This window comes from Necator americanus, chromosome II (genome assembly GCF_031761385.1).
Source record: "Necator americanus strain Aroian chromosome II, whole genome shotgun sequence".
NCBI classification, from domain to species: Eukaryota; Metazoa; Nematoda; class Chromadorea; order Rhabditida; family Ancylostomatidae; genus Necator; species Necator americanus.
The window spans coordinates 20,590,128-20,608,056 of record NC_087372.1 but is presented as its reverse complement, the minus strand read 5'-3'; the positions used below and the strand labels follow the sequence as shown (position 1 = coordinate 20,608,056).

The 17,929-nt window shown below is 44.9% G+C and overlaps 12 protein-coding genes across 14 annotated transcripts; 8 read left to right on the top strand and 4 right to left on the bottom strand.

Moving 5' to 3' along the window:
* Nucleotides 1–74: 74 nt before the first annotated feature.
* Nucleotides 75–3,446, bottom strand: RB195_018724 (uncharacterized protein; the record flags this gene model as incomplete). Of its 2 annotated transcripts, XM_064186285.1 has the most annotated exons (9): nt 75–206; nt 653–690; nt 746–778; nt 869–1,041; nt 1,110–1,244; nt 2,107–2,216; nt 2,356–2,464; nt 2,527–2,638; nt 3,353–3,446. In XM_064186285.1, 9 exons carry the CDS (start codon nt 3,444–3,446, stop codon nt 75–77), a joined length of 936 nt encoding a protein of 311 aa, XP_064042166.1. The 2 variants fall into 2 exon arrangements, with proteins under 2 accessions (XP_064042166.1, XP_064042167.1); XM_064186286.1 differs by lacking the exons at nt 75–206; nt 653–690; nt 2,107–2,216; ... (1 more) ...; nt 2,527–2,638; nt 3,353–3,446 and having other exon boundaries at nt 741–778; nt 1,110–1,291.
* On the top strand, nt 3,159–3,518 carry RB195_018723 (uncharacterized protein; the record flags this gene model as incomplete). The annotated part of the gene is made up of 1 exon (XM_064186284.1): nt 3,159–3,518. The coding sequence occupies one exon, from the start codon at nt 3,159–3,161 to the stop codon at nt 3,516–3,518; it is 360 nt and encodes a 119-aa protein (XP_064042165.1).
* Nucleotides 3,519–3,539: 21 nt separating this feature from the next.
* RB195_018722 (uncharacterized protein) lies at nt 3,540–5,025 on the top strand (the record flags this gene model as incomplete). 2 transcript variants are annotated; one of them, XM_064186283.1, is made up of 3 exons in its annotated part: nt 3,540–3,773; nt 3,856–4,220; nt 4,314–5,025. In XM_064186283.1, the coding sequence occupies 3 exons, from the start codon at nt 3,540–3,542 to the stop codon at nt 5,023–5,025; spliced, it is 1,311 nt and encodes a 436-aa protein (XP_064042163.1). The 2 variants fall into 2 exon arrangements, with proteins under 2 accessions (XP_064042163.1, XP_013293293.2); XM_013437839.2 differs by lacking the exons at nt 3,856–4,220; nt 4,314–5,025 and having other exon boundaries at nt 3,540–3,827.
* On the top strand, nt 4,429–5,025 carry RB195_018721 (uncharacterized protein; the record flags this gene model as incomplete). Its single annotated transcript, XM_064186282.1, has 1 exon — nt 4,429–5,025. The coding sequence occupies one exon, from the start codon at nt 4,429–4,431 to the stop codon at nt 5,023–5,025; it is 597 nt and encodes a 198-aa protein (XP_064042164.1).
* Nucleotides 5,026–5,236: 211 nt separating this feature from the next.
* RB195_018720 (uncharacterized protein) lies at nt 5,237–5,736 on the top strand (the record flags this gene model as incomplete). The annotated part of the gene is made up of 2 exons (XM_064186281.1): nt 5,237–5,398; nt 5,482–5,736. The coding sequence occupies 2 exons, from the start codon at nt 5,237–5,239 to the stop codon at nt 5,734–5,736; spliced, it is 417 nt and encodes a 138-aa protein (XP_064042162.1).
* Nucleotides 5,737–6,611: 875 nt separating this feature from the next.
* Nucleotides 6,612–7,346, bottom strand: RB195_018719 (uncharacterized protein; the record flags this gene model as incomplete). Its single annotated transcript, XM_064186280.1, has 1 exon — nt 6,612–7,346. The coding sequence occupies one exon, from the start codon at nt 7,344–7,346 to the stop codon at nt 6,612–6,614; it is 735 nt and encodes a 244-aa protein (XP_064042161.1).
* Nucleotides 7,347–7,764: 418 nt separating this feature from the next.
* On the bottom strand, nt 7,765–8,523 carry RB195_018718 (uncharacterized protein; the record flags this gene model as incomplete). Its single annotated transcript, XM_064186279.1, has 1 exon — nt 7,765–8,523. One exon carries the CDS (start codon nt 8,521–8,523, stop codon nt 7,765–7,767), a length of 759 nt encoding a protein of 252 aa, XP_064042160.1.
* RB195_018717 (uncharacterized protein) lies at nt 7,765–9,078 on the bottom strand (the record flags this gene model as incomplete). The annotated part of the gene is made up of 3 exons (XM_064186278.1): nt 7,765–8,720; nt 8,839–8,880; nt 8,937–9,078. The coding sequence occupies 3 exons, from the start codon at nt 9,076–9,078 to the stop codon at nt 7,765–7,767; spliced, it is 1,140 nt and encodes a 379-aa protein (XP_064042159.1).
* Nucleotides 9,079–11,400: 2,322 nt separating this feature from the next.
* On the top strand, nt 11,401–12,621 carry RB195_018716 (uncharacterized protein; the record flags this gene model as incomplete). The annotated part of the gene is made up of 3 exons (XM_064186277.1): nt 11,401–11,548; nt 12,318–12,448; nt 12,505–12,621. The coding sequence occupies 3 exons, from the start codon at nt 11,401–11,403 to the stop codon at nt 12,619–12,621; spliced, it is 396 nt and encodes a 131-aa protein (XP_064042158.1).
* A 3,525-nt stretch (nt 12,622–16,146) lies between these two features.
* RB195_018715 (uncharacterized protein) lies at nt 16,147–16,569 on the top strand (the record flags this gene model as incomplete). Its single annotated transcript, XM_064186276.1, has 1 exon — nt 16,147–16,569. One exon carries the CDS (start codon nt 16,147–16,149, stop codon nt 16,567–16,569), a length of 423 nt encoding a protein of 140 aa, XP_064042157.1.
* Nucleotides 16,570–16,631: 62 nt separating this feature from the next.
* RB195_018714 (uncharacterized protein) lies at nt 16,632–16,910 on the top strand (the record flags this gene model as incomplete). The annotated part of the gene is made up of 1 exon (XM_064186275.1): nt 16,632–16,910. The coding sequence occupies one exon, from the start codon at nt 16,632–16,634 to the stop codon at nt 16,908–16,910; it is 279 nt and encodes a 92-aa protein (XP_064042156.1).
* Nucleotides 16,911–17,054: 144 nt separating this feature from the next.
* Nucleotides 17,055–17,918, top strand: RB195_018713 (uncharacterized protein; the record flags this gene model as incomplete). Its single annotated transcript, XM_064186274.1, has 1 exon — nt 17,055–17,918. One exon carries the CDS (start codon nt 17,055–17,057, stop codon nt 17,916–17,918), a length of 864 nt encoding a protein of 287 aa, XP_064042155.1.
* Between the last annotated feature and the right edge of the window lie 11 nt (nt 17,919–17,929).

Here is a 17,929-nt window from a genome sequence, read left to right as displayed (position 1 = left end):
TAAAAGGGATACACATTCTGTGAATTTCTTGTTTATTCTCTTTCTCTCTAAAATCTAAAATAAAAAGCCTAAAATCATAGTTTTTCTCCGTGTCCATGTTGTGCTCCTCCTACGTCGCTGATATTACTGAACTGATATTGTTGCAAGACTTCCTCGCTACTTCTTTTTAAATATAATTCTGTTTGGTAGTTCCACAAACCAATTTTCTGTATTCATCATCTTATTTGTACTAAATCTTTTATTCATGAAAGGCATACTTATTTGAACTCAGTACGATTGTTTGCACAGAAATAACAGCGGAGCGAATTGGGTTTAATAGAAACCTCTAGGTCCGGAGGTTTACTGCATACGGTTGATAGAGCTCAGTTCACGTCTCCATCATGGAAGCATCACGTTCATATTACTCACGATCATATTACTATCATCTCAAACATTTTTGAAACGATTGTATTCGAGCACAATAAGTTGTATTAATGTTTACTCTCGGAATATACTTCGAAAACATCAAGAAACTCTTACTTTAGCAGAAATCAATCCCTTACTTTGAGATAGACAGGCTACTGACGCTAGCGAGAACTCAAATTAACAGGACTAAACTGTTGTGAGAAGTCGTGAATCATATAAATTTTTAATAAAGGAGTTGCGACAACACCTTCAGCTCTTGGAATATAGCAGAAATAGGAGCTTCAACTCAAAGCAAAAGGAAAGCAAAATTATGAAGAGTAGGAAGTTTGTGAAAACTAACTATGTTTATTGTTCTTAAGATCAATATTGAGAACTGAAACGTTGTTGTTGTGAAAATGTCCCAAACAAAAGTAAGAGAAAATCATAGAAGTTGTGGAAGAAAATTACGTTTCTAATGACAAACCTTTAATGGTTAATGGTGACACTCGGAAAATATGGTAATTGGTTGGTCGGGTCTCCACGAACTCTCCGACAACAATAAAGTCGAAAATGTCCGAATTTTCGCCGATTGGCTGCAGCGGACAGAGCAAACACCGTTTCTGAAGAATCTCTGTCGCTGAGGATGGATCGTGGCTTCTATTCAAGAAAAAACGTCAAAAGAAAGAAGCTTTGCGTTCCGCCAGGTGTTTCATCCAAAGGAATACCTAAGGGCGTCTATAGTAAAGATGCAATGTGATATGAGTGGTGGGACATAAGCGCAATCATCTAGTGGGAAATCATCTGAAACAGGATTTGTCATTGGTGGGATGACGACGATGAGAGTCAATAGTGGCGGATTCCTGACAAAAACAGGAAACGACAACTGAATTTTAACAGCGAGGTCCATCTGGCTTGACGGCAGCATACCAGGAATCTAAGGTGGTGCGGATTTCAGGTGGAGTATCCGTATACGGGATCGTAGATTATGGAGACGGGGGTGTTTCCCATCATATTTCCCTGAATCGCTGCGAACAGACGCCTCCAGAACGCTGTTTTGTACGACGCCATCTATTGCAACGCTCCACCTTTTGCTCCGCTTCCACCCTGCGATCGAAAATCAATTCGGACTGCCCCGATAGGCAGTAAGGGACGCTACGCGTGCAAAGATGGCGCGCTGCAATAGAAGGCTTCGTACAAAACAGCATCCAAGGGTCGACTGCTTGCAGTGATTGAGGGAGAGATGAGCGGAACCACCCCGGTCTTCATATCGTTTTCTACCACGGCTATATGCGTCCACATGTTAACCATTGTGTCGGCGAAAGCGTCGTCAATAAAGGCTGGGAATTGCTTTATGATCACCCGTACTCTCCCATAGCAGTGCCTATGGATTTTACGTCAATGACCGCTCAAGAAATTGGCAAGAGAATAAAGTTCACGGCTTGAATGACTTAGTGAACCACAGTTACCTCTAAGAACACAGACCTCTTCGTCCGTGGAATCAACCAGCTCCCGAACAAATGGGGAGCAATTTAAGTAGATGGTGAACAGGCCCCGGAATAATCATGTAAACATGTTCTTGTTAAATGTTGTTACTGTTTTGTTGAATTGAATTTGTTGAAAGAAAAAAACAGCAACAACATTTGCGCAAGCGGCTGCGCTCGAAGCGGAGCGGTGGAACGTAGCGGTTGGGATCGTGTGAGGATGCTCGTTACCGCCACCCACCTCTGCAGTTCGCCGTGGTTCCACCTCGATTCCAACCGCTGTCCCCACGGCACCGCTTCCGAGCGCGGCCGCTTACGCAACGGTCGGTGCTTCATGTCATTTTGACCCGTCTATAACTACACAATTATGATCACCGGCGATATTCTAATTCTTGCACAAGTGTTTTCATAAAGAAATGATATATAATATCCAATTTCAATGCGGATCGAAAAGAACGCCCATTATTTCTTCATTTGCGGGGCGACTTACGGGGTCCCACAGATGTTTTGCAGGCTTCGCTTCACATGCTTTAGCCGGCTTGCGTTGTTGTGTCTTATCACATTCTCGTTCCTTTGTCTCATCATTGATTGTCAAAATTCTGCTAACTTTCAAGAAAACATGAAGCTTTTTCGTCACTAAATAAATTATTGTGAACAGCACCTCCTATAGAAGTATTCATCAGTGGTTGCTTCACCGCAATTTTCGTGACAAGAAAACAGTTGTCCTCCAACTCTAAACCATAATTTGCGAACTTGAAGAATATGAATCGGAACTGAACCAGAAAATGAATTAATTTGAATTTTAACAAAATAGCAATTATCATAAACGTGTATAACGCTGAACTGTGCTGACAAATTTGTTGCCGTTCTCTTTAACACTTGTTCATGACACGTACTTTGTGACATCATCACATTGTTTGCCGAGAGTTGACATTAAAATTTGATCGACTACGCTATAACAATCATTAAGGCGGCCATTGCAGTACAACCGACGGATCTCCCTCACTAGAGGGATCACAGCCGGTTAGTCGCGGGGCTACGTGGCGCGTCCCCGGGTGGCGGATAAGGGGCTAATCGCGGACCAAAAGCGACCTTGTACTTGCCCAGAGACGCAGGTGGATTCAGGGGATGAACTCCCTGTTTGTGCTAAGCCAGGACTGACTCATGACATCCTTGTACCCCACACGCCGGTCCGGCCAAAAGCCTGCAATCAAGTGACCGGGAGGTGCAAAGGAAGAGGTTTGGAGCCGCCTCCAACAAATAAGCTCGACATGGAAGTTCTCCCAAAAACTCATGGGACTAGAGGCTTGTAATCTGCCATGGGTTTTACAATTTTTTTTGTTGCATGTCACAGTAATAGAAAAGTCTTCTGATTCCGGAGGAAAGCCTGATACGGTAGCGCTAGGAAGGACGGAGCTGCAGGAGTCATATAGGCTACCGAAGCGGAAAAGGACTAGGATGACGATCTGTACTTATAACGCACGTACGCTTGCATCGGAAGCGGCCATCGAAGATCTGATGATGCAAGCCAAGAAGATCAAGTACGACGTCATCGGGCTGACAGAGACGAGACGACGTCATCCTCTCAACGCCGTAAATGAAACTGAAGAACTGTTTTTAGGAACATGCGACAGTAAAGGAGTTCTTGGTTGAGTTGGCGTCCTCGTCAACAGTATGGCAAAAAAACATCGACTCTTTCGAACAACTTACGACACGAATCGGACGTCTGCGGATGAGAAGATGTGGTCCGACACCAACTTTGACTATCTTCGTCGCTTACTCTCCAACTCCAGCTACGAAGAAGAAGTCGAAGCCTTCTATATGGGCCTGGAGAAGTTCAACCGAGAAGATCATGCCTTCCCCAATGTCCAAAAAGAACGCCTGAGGAACTTCACAGCGGGACCCACGGTCTGCAATGGAATGACCAGGGGAGAGGCTCTCCAAGTTCATCATGACGACTAACACCATCCATGAGAACTCGCAATTCCAGAAGCCCTCTTCTCTACGCTGGACGTGGGAGTCACCCGGTGGAGGGTGTCATGATGAAATTGACCACATCATCGTCAATAAAAGATTCTGCCTGACGGACGTCGCTGTTGTGCCAAACTTCTATACGGGATCGGACCATCGCCTCCTCCGAGGAAGATTTTCCTTCACAAGGAGAGAAAAGAAAGCAGCCAAGTTCAGAGAGCGATATCCCAGAACTATCATCAACTGGAATCGCTTCGCTACGCTAGCCGGTTTTTGGGAAGATTCCGCAATGGACAACATTGACGAGGAATATGACCGGCTCCTTAACACCTTCACGACTCCGCGAAGAAGGTTGAGAGTTTCAAAACCACCAAGAGACCTGGGGTCTTTTGAAACTCTTGAGCTGATATGCTAGCGTGGAGCAACACGAGCCACAGGGAACCAAGACCTCACGTCCGAGCTCGCAAGACTTTGCAGAGAGGTGATAAAGGAAGACCTTAAAGAGAGAAGAGCAGAAGTGCTGGCTGAAGCTGCAGAGGCGGGGAAAGGCATCCGCTATGCCCGTCGAGACTTCGTTTGTCGCAAGACGAGGATGACTGCTCTCCGGAACCCGAAGGGAACAACCATTGCATCGAGAAGGGAAATGGAGAAAATCATCTACGACTTCTACTCTGATCTCGTCGACAGCCATGTCCACTTGCCTCCTCACCATCTGAGGGAAGACGGACATGTCATTCCAGAGGTTCTCCCGTCCGAAATACGACATGCTATCATGTCGGTAAGAAATCGTACGGCACCCGGTCCCGACAGAATAAGGCCAGAACACCTGAAGAACCTTCCGCCAGTACTCATTAACACCCTGGCGAAGCTCTTTACACGTTACTTGTCGGAATGCAAGGTTCCTAAACAGTGGAAGATCAACAAGACCGTGTTGTTGTATAAAAAGGGAGATTCACATGACATCGACTACTATCGTCCAATCTGCTTACTGTCCGTCATCTACAAGCTCCTTCCGAGAGTGATCCTTAATAGGACTGAGAAAGTGTTGGATGAAGGACAGCCATGCGAGCAAGCAGGGTTACGAAAAGGATTCAGCACGACTGACCACATTCACACTGGTTCGAAACTCATCGAAATATCACGAGCGTACAAGATGCTGCTCTGTCTCACCTTCATCGATTTGAAGTAGGTTTTCGACTCAGTTGAGACGGAAGCGGCCGTGGAAGCCTTGCACAACCAAGGCGTCCCTACTCAGTACATAAAGGTACTTCGAGAGTTGTACAGTAACTTCACGACCGGAATTTCACCATTCTACAGGAACATCATCACTGACGTGAAGAGGGGTCTGACAGAGTGATACAATCTCACCCAAAATATTCACAGCAATCCTCGAGAACGCAATGCGAAAGTTGGAATGGGATGACATGGGAGTGAAGGTTGATGGTCGGCAGCTACACCATTTGCGCTTTGCTGATGACATCGTACTGATAACACCTAACATGAGCCAAGCGGAACGAATGCTAATCGAATTCGACGAAACATGCGGATGCATCGGTTTTCAGGTGAATTTGCAAAAGACGATGTTCATGCGCAACGGATGGGTTGGACCAGAGCCGTGAGCGACTGGGTTCCCCGTGATATTAAGGGCACTACAGGAAGACCGCCGACCCGATGGTCAGATTTCTTCACGAAGTCCTTTAAAGAAAATTATGATGCTCTTCGTGTCCCATGCGAAGGAAGGAACTACTGGGCTACTCTGGCACGCGATCGGGACAATGACATTACTGGCGCCCGCTCGACCATTTCGAAGACCAACGAGAATCAAGGTGATCAAGGTGATTGCAGTACAACAATCAAATTCGCTGGTATTTCCAAACATCCTACAACAACTCCTCTTTAAAAGTGCTTACAGCTACAGATAAAGTAAAACTATTTGTAGCATAACGACATAGATGAACGCGTCATAGATGAAAACTTGTACTGAGCTCCCTCTATAGTCTGCGGAAAATTAAGATTGACCTGATCTAGATGATTTCGTACCCTTTTCAGTTATGCGTCCATATTGATGTAGCAGTGTCCGTAGAGGGGTCTGGCGAAATCAGCATGTCTGTTCGTACTCGTATTGTTGTCCATGAACCGTCCAGTATTGAACAGTAGACGTAGCAGCGGGCTAGCGTATTCATTCTTCTCTAGAGTTGTTAGTTTATCTCGGCGGCTATTCGGCATATTCGAGGATGACTCGCCTCAGCGCAGATGCAGATAACCGCATCAGGCAATAACACCAGCCCATCGAATAAACAAGTAAGCATGCATGCAAAATACGTTAGTAGTTGCTTGTATTTGCATTTTTATGAAATGCAAATCTGATTGATGCTTCTTTCTCCTTTTTACAGCGTTCTATAGCTTCACTTCCTTCTATTTTACTCATAGAATCATGACCTGAGAAGTGTAGGAGTTGCGATCAGACGCCTCCATGTCTTCGGAATACGTCTTTAGGTACCAATACATGAAGTTTTTAATTGATTTCCTTGAGCTGTAGCCAAGATTGGTATTGATCGCCTTTATTAAACAACGGCTAATGTTTCGGCCTTCGTCAGAGCTTGGAAAGTTCAAAGCCATTAGTGATTTATCCCCTCAAGCGCCTCATCACCCTACAGAAAGCACCCAAACGGTAAGCAAAGTCAAACAGCAACACATTGGTTAGTACTTACCTCATTAGCTAGAGTTGTTAACGCAGCAGACCACCACGTACCATAACTACGAGTCACAAGGGCTTTATATAGGGACCTCACGGCCCGCCCCGCAGATCAAAACCCGCATAGTTTTTGATATAGGGACGTTTGTGATAGCAATGCACTCATAATTCTTGTTCATTTTTGGACTTTTGGCGGTTATCCAAAAGGTCTCTAGTGTTCTGCGTGCTGTGATCTCGGACTCGTAGGATAAAATGCGAATTTCTACCTTCACTTCGGGGTTTGGTTGGCATATTCTACGGTGTGTTCCAAGTGGGGTGAAGGTTTTAGATTTTGCGAGTCCATCTAGATGCTCCTTGACCCTAATACACAGTTCCGTTTCCCATGTATAATCGTCACCGCCCAACCTGCACGTGATACGACACACTACTCCTGATATCATGCAATCACCCTCTCTGCCATACGGGCAAACCACGCAGCTGGGAGTTGTGCAGAGTCGATCATACGCACGACTACGTACCAACTGACCCTTGAGATTTGCTGGAGGTATTTCCACAACCCTCACGTCATTCTGTAGACCCGCTCTTCGTAGACAACCCCGTACCGCTCTGCTCATATCATCAGATATATAAGGTAAACAGAAAGGGATCTTTTCTGGGCCATCCACTACGTTGGATCTTCGAGAGGGATGTCGTGCTTGTCGGGTAGCACCATCTCCAGCTGAGTACCCATTGGATATCGCTACTTTATGGGTCAGCTTTTCAGACCATGTTTTTTCCTGGCTACTCGATGAGACTCTTGCCGCCGTTGTGTACATGTCACCTATAACAGATATTTCATTTTGCTGGGATGCGCTGAGAGATAGTGGATTAAGATGTTTCTGCTACTGGGTTTCCGGTACCACTTAGTCTTACATATCTCACTCCGCAAGTAAATGTGCACATTCAAGAAAGCTAACCAGTTGTCTATCGGTCCCTCCCTTGTGAACTTAATGTGCGGACACTGCTGATTGAGAAGATTGAAGCACGTGTCTAGTTCTGCTTGTGTTGAGCAGACGACGCAGCAATCATCTATGTAACGATAATACAGCAGTGGTTGCGGTTTATTATAGGCTTTTCGATCTTGGCCATGAAAACAATGGCGAGAGTGGGTGCCAGCCTTTAGTACTGTCCCGACCATCGGAAAATAAAGCAATTCAGGCATTCGTTTATCAATGTCATGATCTGCCTAATGCTTTATCCATACATGTTCAATAAAGCCTGGCGCTGTGTGAGCAGTTCGTTAACAGCCTGCATCGCTACATCGTTTGAAACGTTCGTATAGAGTGACGTAACGTCAAAGGTCTCTACTACACATTCACTCTCAAACGAGGTACTGCGGAGATGTTTTAGGAAGTTGCTAGAACTGCTGAGGTGGGCAGGGACATATTTGAGCAGCTGATTTAGGATTATGTTGAGCAGCCAGGAAATCCTATCCGTGGGGCCTCCGATACCACTAATGATAGGTCTCACTTTAAAGTCACGTGGATCGTTCGAAGTGAGGCCATTTTCAGAGAGCTTGCGAGTTTTGATTAGCGTGTATAGGACTGAACATGCAGGTAAGTCGTTCTTGAGACGCGTAATAAAGTTTTTTGGGAGCCCTGCTGTTCCAGCTGTTTCTACCCAAACCCTGTTTAGGCGGCGACATTGCTTTCTGAACTCATTGGCGGAGGATGGGACATATAGACTGTCATCCTCAAGATGTTGTCTCGTTATCGCCTTGTCTAGTTCACGTGATAGAACAACAAATTCGCCTCCATTCTCACTAACGGAGACCTTGATCTCTCCAGCTGTAATAAGACTGCGAATCTCACGTAGGCCTCGGCGTTGCGCGGCAGAGAGATTGAAATTTACGTGTTTTATCGAGAAACGCTCCAAAACGGAGTACACTGATGTTGCGAACACTCGAAACTTGTTGTCTACCGTGGGGTTGGGTTCAGGTGGTTTATACATCATACGCGGGAAAGGTATGGCGGGTAAGGATACTCGCTCAGCTATTCTGTTCTCTTGCCTTCGCTCTTCTTCTTTTGCTCTCAGTCGCAACCTATCATGAACCAATTGGAGGCCGCCCACAACCTTGCGTGATACCTCCGGACTTATTGATTGCACAGGCGCGAAACTAGGGCCGAGATCCAAAACGGAAAGCGCGCCAGCTGAGATGAGTACATCGCCAATCACAGAAACACGAAATTAACTTTATGCACTATTCTTATTAGCAATGGTGGCGTTGTGATCTGCACAGACAGAGGTAGATTTGACAGATTTACTAACCATCTGATGTTGCTGATGGTCTACTAATCGTCTGAACTTTTCCTGTAGTCTAGATTTAGCACTAAAGCGAATATAATCACAAATGGACTTTGACTCACCCACTATTCTCCTCCAAATGCGTTCCGGCACAAAACGTTCACAACAATGTTCTTTATACACACACTTCTTAAGCAAAGAGAACATGTGATCCTGTTTTGCCTTCAATGCCATACGTAGGAGTTGTTGCTCGATCTTCTGCATCTGCCGGCTTTCCTTGGGAACACCGCTTATCTCGTGAAGTCGCGTGTTGGTTATAAAGTTTGGAGTGACTTGATATTCATGGCAGCGGCGGAGAAAGTGAATGGTCTGCCTTTCTGAGACGATCTTTTGCCTCAAAGAAAGGACTTCTCTCACCAGTCGAAAACAGCTTGCTGGTACCTCTCTGAGTATTGCCCATGTTCGACTGCCTCTGAATCTCGGCATGTTGAAACGAAGTTTTTAATTGATTTTCTTGAGCTGTAGCTAAGATTGGTATTGATCGCCTTTATTGAACAACGGCTAACGTTTCGGCGTTATCGCCTTCGTCAGAGCCTGAAAAGTCCAAAGCCATTAGTGATTTATCCCCTCAAGCGCCTCATCACCCTACAGAAAGCATCCAAAAGGTAGGCAAAGTCAAACAGCAACACATTGGCTAGTGCTTATCTCATTAGCTAGACTTGTTAACGCAGCAGACCACCACGTACCGCAACTACGAGTCACAAGGGTTTTATATAAGGACCTCAAGGAAATCAATCAAAAACTTCGTTTCAACATGCCGAGATTCAAAGACAGTCGAACATGGGCAATACCAATACATGCCTTCGAGGCATTCATCATGCCACATCGGGTGCGAGACAAGAGGTACTCGCGAAAATCGGCTGACTGCTGTTGACTTGCCTTCAGCACCGTGCGCCTACGTGTAATTACGGCTGCCGCTCCATCAGCGAGACAGCATCCACAGCCGTCTTGGATCACCTAGACCCCGATTCCTAAGTACTCTCAAACCTGCGCCGCGTGCAATGTTCGCGTAGCGATTTGGTGGCAGAAACTGCGAATTTGGAGGGGAAAGAAGTGAAAAGCGAGTTGGCGCAATAAGTTCTAATATGTTCTGATATACGAACATATGTACGAACTGAGCGCATATTAACGGAAATTAAGAAGAAAAATTAAGTCCTTCTATCCAATTAAAGCATATGTCATCAGAAGCATGCCAAATGGTGATATCCTGAGTGATGATAGTGATATGCATGCATGCACATTGATCTCTTTTGACAAAATCCACACAGATAAAGATTATAACAAAAATATGCTGCAGAACAAAACTACTAACATGCATATATTTTCATACATCCCATAATTTCACACATTTTACGCCCTATGTGTTCTATATAAACTCACAGCGCAAAAGTATGTGTTCGTCAACTTGTCTTTCAACAAGTTCAATGTTCAACTTCCAACTGTGACAACTGTACGGCCAGCATCTTTATGTCCTTAATACTTTGTATAATTCTTTGAACTCCTTTCTACATTTTACATTTTTATCATTTCTATCTATTTTCTGCATAAAACCAATACGAGAAGTTGGGTGTGTTAGTGGCAAGCAGAGATATCTGCATCTGCGAGATACGCCTTTAGGTAGTGTGAATGTCTGCGAGGCATTAGTCGCGCCTCTCCAGACGTAGGATGCCAGTTTCACTTAGTTAGATATGCGAAAAGAAATGCCTAGAATGCGCAAAAAAAAAAAAAACATGATACAGACTAAGACATTTTTTCAAAGCATCTCTTGTATTTTCAGAGATGAGTGGGTGATTTCCACCTCACAAATCAGAACAAATAATAAGAAATGATAACAAACACCTCCACTCACATTTCTAAACGCTATTTCACTTATGTGAACTTCTCAAACAACGCTACTCGGTCTGTTTTTTTTTCAAACAACTTTTATCACCAGGCACTTTCCTTTTCTGTTCCTTTCGCGGCGAAAAAATATATCGTAAAAGCGGCTGACGCGGCGAAATGGACGGGAAAGAGAGCGTCTACGAGATGTCGTACAAGAGAAGAGATCAGGCTACTGTGGTGATTGTGACGCTGTCAGGAGTCGATGTGCAATTATGGACACTTATTAGCCTCCTGGATACGCCGCGGTATATCATATCATGGGGCTACCTCTCGACTGTGCCATGTCACATCAGGAGGTGCATGCCAACTTTAATAGTTTTGCAAGGAAAATAACGCTTAGAAATAGAAAAGAGTAAAGAAACATATGAAACACGAATCAAGATTATAAATAGAACAGTACTAAACTGGGTTACAAATAGCATTAATCAAGATTTTCTGAATCATCTCTTGTTGTCCCATAGATAACTTGCTGGTCTCTTAAAGAATTACGTTGGTGAAGTGAACATCTATCTATTGAGAGCGGAAAAAGTGCTTCTATTCAAGTTTTGAAATGACATTTCATTTATCTATACCATCTCTTTACTGTTTCAACAAACTTCAGCCATCATGCTGCTGCGTTTTTTTTCGATTCAAACAGCGCATAGTATGAGCTGCAAAATGTGGAAAGAGGAGTCGTCAACCTTACAGACATGCTGTGGCGACAAGAGGAGCCTTGTAGCGATGTTCATTATCCTTCCGGATAGGCAACGACACATCAAATGGCTACCTCCTGAAAACCCGCTGCGGCAGCCAGGTAGTCTTCTCTGATCTCTCCTAATTAAATAATATACGTTGAAATGTTTTCCCAGTTTCTTCTTTGTCACATTTTAAGAAACGAGGTGAAGGGAAGCAGTCGACGAAATCGGGGTAGTAGCAGAATTCTACCTAGAGAGAAAAGCCATAAGGTGGCCTCACTAATACAGCAACAATAGAAATCAGTTATAAAAAGTTTAAAAATTAAAAAATCCGGAATCAGTCCTAAAAATACAACAATTAAGCTATGTTTTCGCTCCTGCAATCACGCTATAACCAATGTTCGTTGAGAGGACCATGATGTGCAATCTCAACATATATACAAGGATATAACTGATAATTACCGGTTTATTGCTACAGAAGTCAAAGTATCAAAAGGTAGTGTAGTCTAAGTATTCGTTTGCTAAAAATGTTATGATGTCTTTCCAATTCCTTTTCACAGTACAAGCCTAATGATCTTGTCCAGCTGAAACAAGACTGAAGCACAAAATGAAACGCGAATGCAGAATTGGGAAAATTGTACCTCTTCAGTTACCTCACTCGACAGCGGAGACTCCGTCGGAAGATCGAGAAGAGTACGCATTTCAATAACAGTTTTGCCATCAAGAATTCCAGCAAGCCGCCGAGCACATTCCCTTGCCAAGTGACGCGCATCAAGAAATATGCAGGCATAAAAAATGTGGATATAAAACACATCATTCACTTATCTCAGCAATCCTTGCTCTTACATCGACCATTTTGAGCAGATCTGTGGAAAACATATTCTTCAGAAGAGGATCTGTGTACTCGGAAACGAATGCTCCCGTCGTGTTACGACACCTCGCCAAAAGTACCAGCTAGAAAAGAGATTCAGGCGAGTGGACAGAAAATTGACTCTCCAGAAATGGCAGTCACTGGAAATGTGACTGTGACATCTGTAGTTATATGACTTTGCAATTATTCCTTATACTTTTTCAGCTAGATCACAACATTTCTAAAATACCTGAAGTCAAACATATACTGGTGACAACTGCCACGAAGCCAATGCATGACCGCTGTCACGAGTACAATACAGCTACTGATCTGCAGTTTTGATTGAATTTTGACAACAGATGTTTGAAGGTTAGTGCAAAAGTTCTGTCGTTTTTGTATAGTTGAGAGTCACCGTTTAAATCATTGTTTTGATGTGTATTTTTTCACGTGTTGGTGATTGTGACATAAGCACGTGTTCATTCCAACTATATCGTAACCCATCGAAGTGATGCCAACAAGAAGACCAAACTCGAGCTATATTCTCATATGAGGGTAAATTGTGCCTACGTGCAACGGAGACAACTGATCAACAATAGACTTGGCCCTGCAACTGAACGTCAAAATCGAAGCAGAACCTTTTTTAAATACACAAAAAGTAACTGAAGAACCCAAGGTTGATCGTTCGACATCAAGAAGGGAAGGGAGAAAAGGCTCAATAAACGGAGCCAATCAAGCTGACTCTAAGACAAAAAAATCGTCGTTTCCATGAGTCGTCTTCCCTTCACCTATGGAACAGTAACGAAGATTACTCGACGTTATGTGTGACGAAAAGTGGATTGTGTGCGACAATCGAAAATGATAGGCTTCGTGGTTGAACCACGATAAAGCTTTCAAAACTAAACTTGCAGCAAAAAATCTTCTGGTTGAGGATTAGCCTATACAATGACTTGGAGGGAGGGGATGACGTGGGGGCTATTCCATGTATCAAGTCAGTGTTTTTATCCTCCCAAATAAATTTGATACCAATTCATCGACCTCAGAGGGGTAAGATTGTGACCTCCGGTCGATTGTACAGATGCAGACGAACCTCTTGCCGACTGCAATAGGCCCGTCCCCTTCCCGTAGTTACGAAAACATCCGGCCTTCTTTACAAGAGACACGTTGTACAAGTTTTTCGTACCACGACATGCGCTCACATGAGATCATGCACGCAAGACGCGTATAATAACGTGTGCTCGAACGAGACATAATTAGAAACTGCTTCAAAGTGTCTGGGATACATTTCAAGTGGTTAAACATGCTAGTATTGCCTGCAGACGTCTCATGCCGACCCCCGCACGCTTGTTCTTGCAACCGTCACAAACACCGTAAGGTAGGTCAGTGTTCAAAATTGTGCGTTGAATGAAGTGGACAGCAACAGCACAGACTGTCATCATCGGAATGATGATGTGTTACAGAGGCAGATGAAAATTAATCATTCTTTTCATTCTTTCTCTCCAGCTACTGATGTCAAACGACTTTGATCCTCATGTACGACTTTCCATGAACCATGGTGATGTCTGTCTGGTGTCTCTCATAGCTACAAGCAGAAGAGAACATCGCACCTTAGGATCAGATGACTATCCTGCCACTGCTAGATACTTGTTGTGAGGTGACAAACGCAATCAATTCGTCACCACACTGCACACAGGAAATCATATAAACAACTCATTAACTCATGCAATCATCCTCAGGCTGTCCGCAGAGTTTAGAGCCGCGCGAGCGCGCGGTTTGGCGGCTCTGCGGTTTTGGTGGTTATTGAGCGCACCGCGCGCCCGCGCTGGTCTGAACTCTGCGGGCAGTCTTATTGTTACCCAGGCATAACTTGCACTACTGTGCAGTGCAAATACGTTCATATAGGCGACTGTGTATGAACCTTTGCTTAAGATTGCTAGAGGAAGCTCCACGATGGCAATAGATTCTTCAAGATTAGCTAGAGACTGCTCTTGTTGTGGAACTGGAGTATATCATCATGTAATATAATAACGAAACGAAATATAATAACGAGCTTAGTCCGTGTGTGTGTGTGTGTGTGTGTGTGTGTGTGTGTGTGTGTGTGTGTGTGTGTGTGTGTGTGTGTGTGTGTGTGTGTGTGTGTGTGTGTGTGTGTGTGTGCGTGTGCGTGTGCGTGTGCGTGTGCGTGTGTGTATGTATGTATGTATGTATGTATGTATGTATGTATGTATGTATGTATGCATGTATGTGTGTGTTTGTCTGTGTGCCACAAAATTCGAAAAAGGCTATGCGACGGGTCCACCCGACGCCAGATAGCTATAATATGGGTTCACCGGCTCGGTGAGATTGGGGTGCCGGCGCCACATAGCTATAATCTGGGGTGCGACGGGTCCACCGGCGTCAAAATCCTGTGTCGTGGTGTAGAAGTATCGCACAGTAACTTCGTGTGCATGTCGCAAAAGGTAAATGAGACGACGCAAACGTTTCATAGTGGTATCCACTTTCCGCGTTGCTTTTCACCTCTACGACTCCTCCTTTCTTCAGAAAGCGGAAGATGAGTGCTAACTGCTGCTTATATAGTAGCCAACTGTTCACATGATCTGATGTGGGACGCTATCTTTATCAGTACAATCATGTCATTCACTTCATTTTATGACAAACATCATTCTTTGATAACTGTTGGGGAAACAAGACGGAGTCATATACTTTGTGTAATGATTCCAAGTCGTGTCTATGTTACCCATGTTCGACTGTCTTTGAATCTCGGCATGTTGAAACGTAGTTTTTAATTGATTTTCTTTAGTTGTACCGAAGATTGGTATTGATCGTCTTTATTAAACGGCTGCTAACGTTTCGGCGTTATCGCCTTCGTCAGAGCCTGGAAATTTCAAAGCCATTAGTGATTTATCCCCTCAAGCGCATCATCACCCTACAGAAAGCATCCAAACGGTAGGCAAAGTCAAACAGCAACACATTGGTTAGTACTTACTTCATTAGCTAGACTTGTTAACACAGCAGACCACCACGTACCACAACTACGAGTCACAAAGGTTTTGTATAGGGACCTCACGGCCAGCCCCCTAGATCAAAATCCGCATAGGCCTTGATATGGGGATAACTCGTTTGTGATAGCAATGCACTCATCAGTTCAATCCGCCTCAGCAGTTCTAGCAACTTCCTAAAACATCTCCGCAGTACCTCGTTTGAGAGTGAATGTGTAGTAGAGACCTTTGAGGTTACGTCACTCTATACGAACGTTTCAAACGATGTAGCGACGCAGGCTGTTCACGAACTGCTTACACAGCGCCAGGCTTCATTGAACATGTATGGATTAAGCATTAGGCAGATCATGACATTGATAAACGAATGCCTGAATTGCTTTATTTTCCGATGGACGGGACAGTACTAAAGGCTGGCACCCACTCTCGCCATTGTTTTCATGGCCAAGATCGAAAAGCCTATAATAAACCGCAAACCACTGCTGTATTATCGTTACATAGATGATTGCTGCGTCATCTGTAAAAGTAGATACAGGAGAAGTGGAATTGCGAGTCGTCTCTGCTTATGCGCCACAGATGGGCTGTAGTGAAGAAGAGAAGGCGTGCTTTTGGAAGATCTGGAGCAGTACGTCCAATCCCTGGAAGGCGAAGAAGTACTTCTAATCGGAAGAGACTTCAACGGACATGTCGGTTCTCGGAAAAACGGGTTCGAGAGTAGAGCATGGTTTTGGAGCTCGCAACGACGACGGGTTGCGAATCCTAAATATGCTGTTGCAAGTGACTTGATCATTGCTAACACACGCAGTATCGGAAAAGAAAATCGCATTTGATCACGTACACCAGCGGCGGTCGTGAAACACAAATAGATTTCTGGATGTTACGCCGACGAGATCGCCGACTTCTGCAGGATTCAAAAGTCATCCCTACAGACCAGATCGCCGCCCAACACCATCTGCTCGTTATGGACTTAAAAATCTCCCGTCCAAGGAAGAGACATCCAAGAACTCAAACACAGCGCATGAAATGGTGGAATCTGAAGGATCGAAAGGAAGTATTTTTTGCGTCCGTGGCTGCATCTGCACTTCCCCACCCTACTCTTAGTGTGGAGGAAATGTGGTCGTCTACTTCCAGCGTTATACGCTTGACCGCGAAGAACACTCTGGGAAAGACGACTCTAGGTAAGCCCAAAGTACAAAAGGCTACGTGGTTTTGGAACGAGGAAGTTCAGGCGGCAATTCGTGAGAAGTATAAGCTCTGGATCTCTGGACTGCTACAAGGCTGTGTACGACATGCTTGATACCAGAGGGCGAGCGGGCAGTGTATCGTTTAGTCAGAGCGCGACATCGCTCAACGTTGGATATGGAAAACACCAAGATCGTTAAGGGAGCTGATGGAGCCGTTCTGCGCCGCCCTGGGCAGATCCTGGAGAGGTGGCGAGAGTACTACATCCACTTGTGTAACGAAGAGTTCTGTCATCCTCCGATCCCAACTGTTCTCAGCGTCGAGGGTCCTGTTCTACCAATTACTGCCGTCGAAGTCAGTGCTGCCCTCGCAAAAATGAAGTCGAACAAGGCAACCGGTCCTGATGACATACCTTCTGATGCCTGGAAGTTGCTAGGAGATCGAGGGTCCGTGTAGCTCGCAACTCTATTTAATAAGATCGTTGCAGAAGGACAGACTCCAGACGTTTGGCAAACTTCCGTGACCGTGCCTGTCTGGAAAGGGAAAGGAGACATTGCTGGCTGCACTTCATATAGGCCTATACGACTGCTGTGCCATACGATGAAGGTTTTTGAGCGTGTCCTAGAAGCTCGTTTGAGGAAAATTGTCAGCGTTTCACTCAACCAGTGCGGCTTTGTGAAGGACTGCAGCACTATAGATGCTATTCATGCTGTCCGTATCCTCCTGGAGAAACATCGAGAGAAGAACCGCAGTGTGCATCTTGCTTGTCTCGATCTCGAGAAAGCTTTCGACCGTGTCTCACATGAGCTGCTATGGATGTCCTTGAGATCGCATAGAGTACCAGAAGAATATGTGCGGTGGACAAAACTGCTTTATGCGAAGCTTACCAGCGTTGTCCGATGTGCTGCTAGAACAAGCAGGCCATTCCCTGTACAAGTAGGGGTTCACCAGGGTTCATCCCTCTCACCCCTGCTGTTCATACTGTGCATGGACACGATAACGAAGGAAATCCAGAAGCAGCACCCGTGGACTCTACTCTTTGCCGATGATGTCATGCTCGCGTCGGAGTCTCGAGGTGATCTTCAGAAACAAGTACAGTCTTGGAAGAATCGGCTGCAGAAATATGGATTGCGCCTCAACACATCAAAAACTGAGTACATGGAGTGCGGACCAAGGATAGAGGATGGTTCAATTCGTGTCGATGGCACCGAATTGAACAAGGTGAACTGTTTCAAACACCTTGGATCCAAAGTGACTTCCACATGCGACATTGATCAAGAAGGTCGAGCACGTGTTAATGCTACATGGATGAAATGGAAAATGGCAACAGGCGTACTGTGCGACAAGAAAGTCTCTGTTCGACTGAAGTCGAAGATCTACAGGACGGTTGTGCGTCCTGTAGATCTTCGACTTCAGTCGAACAGAGACTTTCTGTTGCACTTTACGGATGCGAGTGCTGGCTGACGACGAAAGCC